The following is a 12527-nucleotide window of genomic DNA, read 5'->3' on the forward strand; positions in this document are numbered from 1 at the left end:
ACGGTAAACTAACCAGCAAAGATCCTAAGTCATTTCATGTGTTGTTATAAACTGAAATGAATGCTACAATCGAGGCAAGTTTCATTTATAGACTTGGGACGTAAGGCTTCGTCTGGATAGATCCAACTGAGAATTCCTACCTTATTGCCAGCGTAGATCTTTCGGCTTGGTGTCAATGCCCACAGATGCCTGTAGGCTGTATTGGCAGTAAGTTGAAAGGTACGAAAGATCAACATGGCGAGAACCAATGACATTTTACGTACGTAAACGATGGAAAACCAAATCACCGTAAATGACTAGTTACCAAATCAGGAGAGTTCGTCATCCATGATTTCTTAGGAAACAATACTCACTTTTTCAAAGGAAGTAATGCTATCAAAGAACGAATCCCAAAGTAATATATGCACAGTTTGACCTCGTCGTGGTATCGACACTGTCAGAGTATAGTGTTGTGTATTCTCTCTCTCTCTCTCTCTCTCTCTCTCTCTCTCTCTCTCTCTCTCTCTCTCTCTCTCTCTCTCTCTCTCTCTCTCTCTCTCAACCATGAAGAGCATAAAGCAAAGCCGAAAGGGTATACTGTCTTGGAATGAAATTCTCCTTTTATAAGGAGACCGAACTTATTCAATTTTTTTCAAGATCATAATAATAATAATAATAATAATAATAATAATAATAATAACAATAATAACAATAATAATAATAACAATAATAAAAATAATAAAAATAATAAAAACAACAACGACAACGATAATGATAATAATGATAATAATGATAATAATAATAATGATAATAAAGATAATAATAATAATAATAATAATAATAATATTAATAATAATAATAATAATAATAATAATAATAAATGTCTTTCAAGTTGTTCATTGAGTCATAACAATCAAACTTTTCATCGTGACAATATTCTTTGATTTTCTCTTAATCACAATTCTCTTTCAGCTACTGTTTTGTTACTCCTCTTAGGTTTCCAATCTTCCCTTCCCAATTTCTTTGCCCTTGATTTAACCTAATGACTTTTAACCTCCATAATTTTATAGCTTCCAAGATCTTGTTATTAATAACACCCCATCGAGAAAGATGAATGAAGCATGTTAGTCCTTTACAGTTTATTTATGAAAGATTTATTTCAATGTTGTAATTGTGCTTAAAATATGTAAATTTAATTGTTCATTAATTATCTTGTAGTTTAGTTCCTTATTTCCTTTCCTCACTGGGATATCTTTTTCTGTTGGAGCCCTTGGGCTTATAGCATCCTGCTTTATCAACTAGGGTTATGGCTTAGCTAGTAATAATAATAATAATGATAATAATAATAATAATAATAATAATAATAACAATAATAACAATAATAATAATAGTAATAATAATCATAATGATAATAATGATAATGATAATAGTGATAATAATGATAATAATGATAATGATAATAGTGATAATAATGATAATAAGTCCTGAGGTTAAATGTAAGTTATGTTTCCCCCGTGTCCGAGTCTATTTTGAGGCTACATAATGATCGGATGAACTTTGACGAAACTCGACATATATATTCATTGAGTGTCTTCCTCGAGACAATTAACTTTCGGGAAAAATCTTTTGATAGTTGACGACTTGCTACTACGGAAACAGATTAATTTCTGAGTCCGTTCTACCAAATATTAATTAATAGAAGAAGGCTGCCTTTTGCATACGTCTGGAAAATCTAACTAAAATTTGTTCATCTAGATTTAAATGGCCTGCTATTTTGCTCACATAAACATTTGAATTTACAGTGATTTAAATATACCAAGAAATATTTAATGCTTTTGTTTAATATGCTGAATTTTCTTTAAGCAAAGTGATACACATGCTGCAATCCTCATGCTTCATAAAATATTAAAAGTAAATACGTCATTATATTAGTAAAATTTGTGTTCATTATACTCTGAATGTTTTATGTCTTTACATCACCGTATATATGTCAAAGATAATAAAATTTTTATATTACATTTTCATTAATAAACTATACTGTATTAACATAACTTGTCGTGTTTGCTCTGTTGTCTCTTTGCAATGAAACTTTTCACCACCCACATGCCAAATTCCCGGGCTTACTAGCTCGAATCATCTGCACTGACCGAATTAACAGTTGCTTCTGTCAATCTTTGCGATTAGCCCATCGCCCAACAGCATTAGTTCCTGGCACGATGCCTATTAAGAGACCATCTCCAATGGTGTGACTCAAATTAAGGATTATCTCCCCTGAGTACAAACTTTTGCCATTAAAGGTCAATTACTGTCAACAATGGCCTTATTACAGGTCACTTATTATGGGCACCAATCTTCATTATGAATTACATTTAATTTCATCAACTGTTTTACTTTGTAAGTCCTTCCGAGTTTTTCGATAAATTCTGAACTTATAGAGTTGAGTTAATCATTATTATCGCTACACTTTATTTTATTAATTTATCCTTCCCTTTCTTACATAAGTCAGATCTCCGTCTGTTACCTATGAATTGAGATGAGTCATTTAATTTCTCGTGATACTTAATACTTCATTTATTACTAATAAGTGGACGAGTACTTAATTTCCCTTTTAGCTTTCAGCATCCTAATCTCTCGCTCTGAAAAATAATCAGAGAGCATGTCATCGAGGCACATTGCTAGCTGCTAAGCTGAAACAATAAGATATTGTCTCCAGCTGTCGATAGGTTGTTTGCTTTAAAAGATTATCTCCATTTCTATTGGTGTCTCTCTAAGACACGATATTAATTTGCTGTTAATTAAGCCTTTGAATTTCAGTATGGGTTAATGCGAGCTCATTTGTGCTGCTTGTATTACCATAGTTTATCTAATATTGTAAATTCTGGTTGAAATAGTTCTATCTGGTTTTCATTACACTTATACTTTTTTCAGAGCATAATCTCATTTGGCATTACCTCTCCTTGATTCCATCTATTAGCCTTTGTTTAAAATCAACAATAAGAAATTGGTATGGCATTAAATCAAGAGCTCATCTCAGATGAACAGATGGAACGCATGGTGCGAATCACACCTTTCCTTTTAGTAAGAGCACAAAATATCTTCAGAGGTGAAGGATGAGTAAAAAGTGATTAATTTATTCTTATACTATATTCTTCTATAAGCTTCAACTGACTATCAAAATACAATAGCTACAATAATGATAATAAAAAAACACACACACAGCAAAGAGAACCCACGTCTCTTCACTGTTTCGTGTCTGACAAACCAGTGATGAGCATAGATGGGTTGTTTTAAATCCCAAAACTGAAAAAATAAGTCGAAGCCATCGGTTATTTCAATGGAGTTTGCTGAAAACTTCAATTACCCTTCGCCCGAGTTCGATCACCGAGTGCGCTGCAGGCGTTACTTAATAATAAAAGTAATAAATTATAGTATTAACTATCTTTTCATCTTCCTTTTCAGTCTCTTAACTTTTCCTTCAAATTGCAAATCCGAGCGTTGAAAGACTTCAGAACTTTCAGACTCAAATCCATAAATCAAATCATGTAGTTTATTATTATTATTACTATTATTATTATCATCATTATCACTATCATTACCACTATCATTATTATTATTATTATTATTATTATTATTATTATTATTATTATTATTATTATGATGATGATGATGATGATGGTGATGGTGATGATGAGTTACTAGGATTTATTGAAACGAAATAAGTTTTTTTTCGCGAGCCCTAAACAGCTTCGGAAGAAAATCTTCACCCATCTCCGAATGGCCTCAGAAGAAATTGCCATAGACTTAGCATCGAGTTCTGAATGACCCTAGAACAGAATTTCTGAACGGCTTTGGAAGGAAATTTTCCCGGATTTCCAAATGCCTTCAGAAGAAACAGCCGTAGACTTAGCACGGAGTTCTGAATGACTCCAGAGCAGATTCTTCCTGGAGCTCCCTGAACGACACCTGAAGAAAATTTTCCGGGATCTTCAAAAGGCTTCAGAAGACATAGCCGTGGACTTAGCATAGAGTTCTGAATGACTCCAGAACAGAATCTTCCTGGAGCAGTTCTGAACGGCTCCGTCCTGAGCATCAAATGACTTCTGAAGACCTAATATTTTTTTTTTTTTTAAACTAAGCATGCAATGCAATAAACATTGTTAATGGCTATTTTTGGAATATGGAGCTGACCGTGAGAATTGCGTATTACAACTACAGGATCGACAGGAGGCTCTTCGGAACACCTTCATCTACAGCTGGTTTTGGTGGTTGCTGCAGAAGTTGTCGAGCTTTGAAGAACAAAGGAAATAAGGACGGAAACAGAATGATTCAACTAAACGGTGAGTGACGTGTGGTTCTTCAACAGGATAGCCCCAAAATTAGACATTGAAGAAAGGACATATCCAGGTCATATTGGTAAATATATTGTGTTGCTCGTCGTTTACTTTAGTGTGATGACGTATGCGGAAAAAATTTATTGCATTCCTGTCTCTACCCATCGCCCCGACGGACAAAGACATGGATGCCATCGATTTCTCTAAGGAATCTGGCGAACTGAAGACACACGGCACTGAAATCTCTTTTGAAATCTAGAAGGAAACTGACGAACTAAGAAAGAATACGATGAAATCTCGAAGGAAATTGACGAGCTAAGGAAAGTGGAAGATGAAATATCGAAGGAAACCTAAAAACTAAAGATCTTAAAATCTAGAACAGACAGAAGAGAACAGCAACGAAGAGCCTTCAAACGAACACGTAAAATATCCTTTAATGCCAGAGGAAAATCACCTTGAAATAGAGGTAAAAAAAAGCCCCTAATGCGAGAAATAAGGTACTTCAAAATAGAGGTCAAAACCCATTAATGCGAGATATAAGGCACCTCAAAATAGAGGTAAAAAGCCCTTAATGCTAGAAATAAGGCAGATAAAAATAGAGGTAAAACAGCTGCTAATACTATAAATAAGGCACCTAAAAATAGAGGTAAAAGAACCTCTAATGTTAGAAGTAATGCACCTCAAAATCTAGGTAAAAAAAGCCCAAAATGCTTTATATAAGGCTCCTAAAAATAGAGGTCAAAAGCCCCTAATGCTATAAATAAGGCACCTAAAAATAAAGGCCAAAGAGCCTCTAATGCTAGAAGTAATGCACCTCAAAATCAAGGTCAAAAAGCCCCTAATGCTATAAATGAGGCACCTAAAAACAGAGGTCAAGAAGCCTCTAATGCTACAAGCAATGAACCACAAAATCAAGGTCCAAAAGCCCATAATGCTATAAATGAGGCACCTAAAAACAGAGGCCAAAGAGCCTCTAATGCTGCAAGCAATGAACCTCAAAATCAAGGTCAAAAAGCCCCTAATGCTATAAATGAGGCACCTAAAAACAGAGGTCAAGAAGCCTCTAATGCTACAAGCAATGAACCTCAAAATCAAGGTCCAAAAGCCCCTAATGCTATAAATGAGGCACCTAAAAACAGAGGTCAAGAAGCCTCTAATGCTGCAAGCAATGAACCTCAAAATCAAGGTCAAAAAGCCCCTAATGCTATAAATGAGGCACCTAAAAACAGAGGTCAAGAAGCCTCTAATGCTACAAGCAATGAACCTCAAAATCAAGGTCCAAAAGCCCATAATGCTATAAATGAGGCACCTAAAAACAGAGGTCAAGAAGCCTCTAATGCTACAAGCAATGAACCTCAAAATCAAGGTCCAAAAGCCCATAATGCTATAAATAAGGCACTTAAAAAGAAAGGTCAAAGAGCTCCTAATACTAGAAGTAATGCATCTCAAAATCGAGGTCAAGAAGCCCCTAATGCTATAAATAAGGCACCTAAAAATAGAGGTCAAAGAGCCTCTAATGCTATAAATAAGGCACCTAAGAAGAGAGGTCAAAACGCCTCTAATGCTAGAAGTAATGCACCTCAAAATTGAGGTCAAGAAGCCCCTAATGCTATAAATAAGGCCCCTAAAAATAGAGGTCAAAGAGCCTCTAATGCTAGAAGTAAAGCACCTCAAAATCGAGGTAAAAAATGGCCTAATGCTTTATATAAGGCTCCTAAAAATAGAAGTAAAAAAGCTCCTAATGCTATAAATAAGACACCTAAAAATAGAGGTCAAAGAGCCTCTAATACTAGAAGTAATCCACTTCAAAATCGAGGTAAAAAAGCCCCTAATACTATAAATAAGGCACCTAAAAATAGAGGTCAAAGCACCTCTAATGCTAGAAGTAAAGCACCTCAAAATCGAGGTAAAAAAGCTCAAAATGCTTTATATAAGGCTCCTAAAAATATAGGTCAAAAGCCCCTAATGCTATAAATAAGGCACCTAAAATTAGAGGTCAAAGAGCCTCTAATGCTAGAAGTAATGCAAGTCAAAATCGAGGTAAAAAAGCCCCTAATACTATAAATAAGGCACCTAAAAATATAGAGGTCAAAGAGCCTCTAATGCTAGAAGTAATACACTTCAAAATCGAGGTAAAAAGCCCCTAATGCTATATATAAAGTCCTCAAAATAGACGTGAAAAGCCCCCAGTGCTATAAATAAGCCCTAAAGCTAATGTCAAGGCACCTAAAAACAGAGGTAAAAAAGATCCTAATGCTAGAGATAAGGCACCTCAAAATATAGGTAGAAAATCCCCTAATGCTAGAGATAAGACACCTGGCACCTCAAAATCAGAGGTCAAAAAGCCCTTAAGGCTAGAGATAAGGCCCCTTAAAATAGAGGTAAAAGAGTCCCTAACGCTAGAGATAAGGCACCTCAAAACAGAGGTTAAAAAGCCCCTAATGCTAGAGATAAGGCGCCTAAAAAGAGAGGTAAAAAAGTTCCTAATGTTAGAGACAGGGCACCTAAAAATAGAGGTAAAAAAGCCCCTAATGCTAGAAATAAGGCACCTTAAGATAGAGGTCATAAAATCTCTAAAGCTAGAGATAAGACACCTCAAAATCAGAGGTTAAAAAGCCCCTAATGCTAGAGAGAAGTCACCTGAAATAGATAACATAAAGCCCCTCAAGCTAAAGTTAGGGCACCTAAAGATAGAGGTAAAAAAAACCCTAATGCTAGAGATAAGGCACCTCGAAATCAGAGGTCAAAAAGCCCTTCTATGCAAGAGGTTAGGCACCTAATAATAGAGGTCATAAAGCCCATAAATCTAAAGTTAAGGCACCTAAAAATAGAGGTCAAAAAGTTCTTAATGCTGGAGATAAGGCACCTCAACATAGAGGTAAAAATCCCCTAATGCTAGAGATAAGGCACCTCAACATAGAGGTAAAAATCCCCTAATGCTAGAGATAAGGCACCTCAACATAGAGGTAAAAATCCCCTAATGCTAGAGATAAGGCACCTCAACATAGAGGTAAAAATCCCCTAATGCTAGAGATAAGGCACCTCAACATAGAGGTAAAAAGCCCCTAATGCTAGAGATAAGGCACCTCAACATAGAGGTAAAAATCCCCTAATGCTAGAGATAAGGCACCTCAACATAGAGGTAAAAATCCCCTAATGCTAGAGATAAGGCACCTCAACATAGAGGTAAAAATCCCCTAATGCTAGAGATAAGGCACCTCAACATAGAGGTAAAAAGCCCCTAATGCTAGAGATAAGGCACCTCAACATAGAGGTAAAAATCCCCTAATGCTAGGGATAAGGCACCTCAACATAGAGGTAAAAATCCCCTAATGCTAGAGATAAGGCACCTCAACATAGAGGTAAAAATCCCCTAATGCTAGGGATAAGGCACCTCAACAGAGGTAAAAATCCCCTAATGCTAGAGATAAGGCACCTCAAAATCAGAGGTTAAAAAGCACCTAATATTATAGATTAGGCTCCTGAAAATATAGGTAAAAAGTTCCTAATGCTAGAGATAAGGCACCTCAAAATAAAGAGGTCAAAAAGGCCCTAATGCTAGAGATAAGGCTCCTCAAAATAAGAGGTAAAAAGCCCCTAAAGCTAGAGATAAGGCACCTCAAAATATTAGGTAAAAAACCCCCTAATGCTAGAGATAAGGCACCTCAAAATAGAGGTCATAAAGCCCGTAAAGCTAAAGTTAAGGCACCTAAAATAGAGGTAAAAAAGCCCATAATGCAAGAGATAAGACACCTCAAAATAGAGGTCGAAAAGCCCCTAGTGCTAGAGATAAGGCACCTAAAATAGAGGTCAAAAAGCCCCAAATGTTAGAGATAAGGGACCTCAAAATAGAGGTAAAAAAACCCTAATGCTAGAGATAAGGTACCTAGAAATATAGAGGTCATAAAGCTAAAGTTAAAGCACCTAAAATAGAGGTAAAAAAAAACCCTAATGCTAGAGATAAGGCACCTCAAAATAGAGTTCAAAGAACCTCAAACGCTAGAAGTAAGGCACCTCAAAATAAGAGGTCAAAAAACCCTTGATGCTAGAGGTAAGGAACCTCAAAATGTGGGCCAAAGAGGTGGTATAATTAAATACAGCATATACTTTAGGTATTTTTTATGACTGAAATGACCCCGCTTGTAGAAGAGCTGCTTACCATAGCTAAAAAGTCTCGTCTGCCCTTATGAAGAGGAAAGTAGCCACTGAACAAGTGCATTGCAATAGTTAACCCCTTGAGCAAAGAAGAATTGTTTGGTAATCTCAGTGTTGTCAGATGTATGAGATAAGAATAGGCGAACCTATTTTGTGTATGTGTAGGCAAAGATGAATTAAGCCGTAACCACAGAGAGAGATCCAATGTAGTACTGTCTGACCAGGCGGTAATATCTCAACGGGTGGCTGGTGCCATGGCGCACCTACTACCTGTCGTTTGGACACACACACACACACACACACACACACACACACACACACACATATATATATATATATATATATATATATATATATATATATATATATATATATATATATATATGTATATATATATATATGTAATATAAATTATATATATATATATATGTATATATAAATTATATATATATATATATATATATGTATATATATACATATACATATATATACATATATATACATATATATATATATATATATATATATATATATAGATATATATATAGATATTATATATAATCTCCTCCTACATCTATTGTCGCAAAAGGTCTCGGTTAGATTTCGCTAGTCGTCTTTATCTTGAGCTTTTAATTCAATACTTCAATATCTATCTATGTATCTCTCTCTCTCTCTCTCTCTCTCTCTCTCTCTCTCTCATATATATATATATATATATATATATATATATATATATATATATGTGTGTGTGTGTGTGTGTGTGTGTGTGTGTATGTGTATTTTGGAGCAAAACCCTTTATTTAGAGGACCAGAGTTCTGTTTCAATGATCTCATCTTCAGCCAATACCTCAAGGAGATCACCAGGGAATGTTGACAAAACAAAATATTATGATTCTTAGAATGGCATGGGTAATCTCGTAAGGTTAAAATGATGACTAGAAAAGTGTATGTAGTGGTAGTAGTAGTAGTAGTAGTAGTAGTAGTAATAATAATAATAATAATAATAATAATAATAATAATAATAATTGAAGATTTACCGTATTAAATTAGTTGATGTCTCGATTTTCCTAGTACTTACTATGTATATATACAGTATGTATATATACTGTATATGAATTTATGTATGTATGCATAATCATATATATATATATATATATATATATAAAAGACTCTTAATGTTTACAGATTATGTACCCAATCTTAAGACAACAACAACAACAACAACAACAACAACAACGACAACAACAACAACAACAACAACAATAATAATGGAATATGAGATTTATGAGTGAAATTTACTTTAAACGAAAAAGATTTTTTCAGGTTTCCGAGATTTCTCAGCGAAGCTAAGCCAAGACGGCTCGGTTTCTAAAGAGCTGAAAATAATGTCAATTTTTTTTTATTTAGAGAAACTCTATATCAATTTAAAGGACTTCATTTGTTGCACAATAAAATGACAGTAAAATCTATTAGTGAATTCAACTTTCGATGTTAATAAATCTTTTATATTTCATCTTTTTTCGGTGAAAGTTTTCCGAGAATTTCTCCTTGGAAAGGATGGAGATTGTTCAATGGCGGAGATATTTTAATGTTCCGAAGAAGGAAAGAAATGAGAATCTTACGACAAAGGTTCTTAAATCGATAACAAAAGAAAGACGAGTTCCCTCCCCCCCCCCTCTAGAAGGGGGAATTTCCCTCCCGGGTAGCTCAGGGTTTCTCTCGGAGCCAACGAAATTGTCTCCAGAGTCTTCAAGAATCATTCTTGTCTTTCCGGTGTCTCCAAAAAGATTCCCGATCCAAAGTTTCTCCGGGAATCGTTTGAGGGAAAATTTACGTTTTTAATATTATACCTGAAAAAAGAAGAAGAATCTAGTCATCTATCATATAGATTTTTCAAAGCAAATCAAAATGAATAAGAGTTTTCTAGGAATGCTAAACATGCAGCAAGGAGAAACAAACAAGATGTCCCAGTTTAATACTGGTCATCTTCAAGTTAAAATAGTTTGCGGTGTGGTTTTCACGGAACCACAAGAGGAAGTATCCTTAATGTATAGGATGACCTCTTGGATAAGGTCTAAGGACCCCTTCAACTCTGAGGGCGGGATGGAGGAGAAGGTGAAAGGAGGACCCCCAGAGGAAAAGGAACAGAAAAGAGAAGAGGTGGAGAAGAAGGAGAATGAGAATGTTCAAAAGCCATTGGAGGAACGCATCAGTTCCCTGGAAAAGGAATTGGAAGCAGCGTTTGCAGAGATCAGCTCCAGAAAGGAAGTAGAATCGAAATTCTTAGCAGAGAATGAAGAGCCGAGAGCAAAAAATCAACATCTCTCTAAAATTATTGGAACTCTTCAAATCGATAAGAAAATCGAGATGGAAAATTTGGCATCCAAGAATGACGACCTGGAACGAACAAACGAACATCTAAAACAGGAACTCTGCAATAAAAAAGTTGTCCTTGAACAATATAAAAATAAATTAATGGAAAAAGACAAATCAAATATTAAACTGACTCAGAAATTAGAAAAAGTTCGTCATAACGAAAGGAAACTGGAAAAGTTCGTTGAAAATAAGATGGAAGTAATTGAGCAGATTTCAGAACAGAGACTTGAACTCCAAAAGAGCCTCGACGAGGCAAGGATAAATGATCTTATCAGAAATGGCCGCTACAAATGCCTTTTACAAGTTTGAAACTCTAAAGAAAGAAAATTTGAATAAATTGAGGGACTTTGAGCAACAAAATATTCAATTGAGGGAGGAACTGGAAAAATTCAAGTCTGAAAAAAATTTTAGTTTGAAGGACGAGCTGCTTGCGGCAAATGAGATCATCCCTTCACTCAAGGAGGAACTTGAAGGGGGAGATAAGAAGAAAGAGAACAGACCTGGAAAGAGGAAAGTGAGACTTAACAGGACAAGTTTAGAAATCTCGACCGAGATGGATATTAAGGATGGTCAGAAGGCAGATGTCCAAAAGGATGTCAGAGACAATAAAAGTGAGGAAAAAGTAGTCGAGGCAGAGGACCAGGATCCCAACGGACGTAAGGCTGAGAAGGAGGAAGTTGCAGGGGCATCTGGTGTGGGTCAGGTGCTTGGCTGGCTACTAGCCTCAAAAGGCGCTCTCCCTGACACCAACAACCGCCAAGAAGAGCAGAAGCTCGAAAAGGAAACTTCCAGGGACGAGAAGAAGGAGGAGAAGGAGGAGGAGGAGAAGGAGGAGGAGGAGGAGATGCAAAAGGAAGAAAATATTGCAAAAACTACTAGAAAACCTATCGTGTTTGACCTGGAACCCGAGAAGCCCAAAAGTAGTCACATCACCTTCCAAGGTGAAAAGGTTAGAGCCACCACCACAAGGGACTGTGGCCTCAACGGGTACGTGGCTGTTGACTTGAATGTCCCGAGGAAGTTCCACAGAGCCATATATGGAGTGAAAGGAAGGACGCTGATGGAAATCACCCGGCAGAGTGGAGTCAGCTTAATAGATATGCCACGAAAGCACGAATATAGTAATTTAATCACCATCAGTGGTACCATTAAGCAGGTTCAATTAGCAGCTGATCATATCGAATGGCTTCTGGGGAGTCTCACTGGTACTTAAATACTTCGATCAGCAAATGGATAAAAAAATGAAAAAAAAAAAAAAAAAAAAAAAAAAATAAAAAAAAAATAAAAAATAAAAAAATAAAAAATGAAAAAAAAATTTAAAAAAATCTAAAAATGAAAAACTCCAAAAAAAGAAAGAAAGAAAAAAAAAGTTTAATTTCAGTTTATTTTGTGAGGGAAAGGAGATTCAGCCCAGTTTTGCCAGGACTAAACCTTCAGATAATTGTGCTCAATCCAATCAGGACAAGTTCGAGATACCACATCCACAGGAAGGAGATCCCCTCCCCCCCACCGGGATCTATGGACTGACTGACTGACAGACAGCTAGAGGGAGGATACTTGGAAGGACTGACCAGCTTGGAGGATGCAAGGCTTAACTATCCAGCTTGAATTACAACTCTTGGAATAACCTGGAGGACAATGGCCTACTGAGGGAAGAAACCCCGCTGATTCTATGGACGAGTACAA

The 12527-nt window shown here is 35.9% G+C and overlaps 1 protein-coding gene across 1 annotated transcript; it reads left to right on the forward strand.

The window, feature by feature from the left end:
• The first annotated feature begins 10373 nt into the window (after positions 1-10373).
• LOC137639372 (uncharacterized) lies at positions 10374-11150 on the forward strand. Its single transcript, XM_068371647.1, has one exon. It carries the CDS (start codon positions 10374-10376, stop codon positions 11148-11150), a length of 777 nt encoding a protein of 258 aa, XP_068227748.1.
• The last annotated feature ends 1377 nt before the right edge of the window (positions 11151-12527 follow it).

This window comes from Palaemon carinicauda, chromosome 4, assembly GCF_036898095.1.
Source record: "Palaemon carinicauda isolate YSFRI2023 chromosome 4, ASM3689809v2, whole genome shotgun sequence".
Classification (NCBI taxonomy): Eukaryota; Metazoa; Arthropoda; class Malacostraca; order Decapoda; family Palaemonidae; genus Palaemon; species Palaemon carinicauda.

Excerpts from the sequence above, each read along its gene's own strand:
- LOC137639372 (XM_068371647.1), top strand. The coding sequence starts at position 10,374 with ATGAATAAGAGTTTTCTAGGAATGCTAAACATGCAGCAAGGAGAAACA.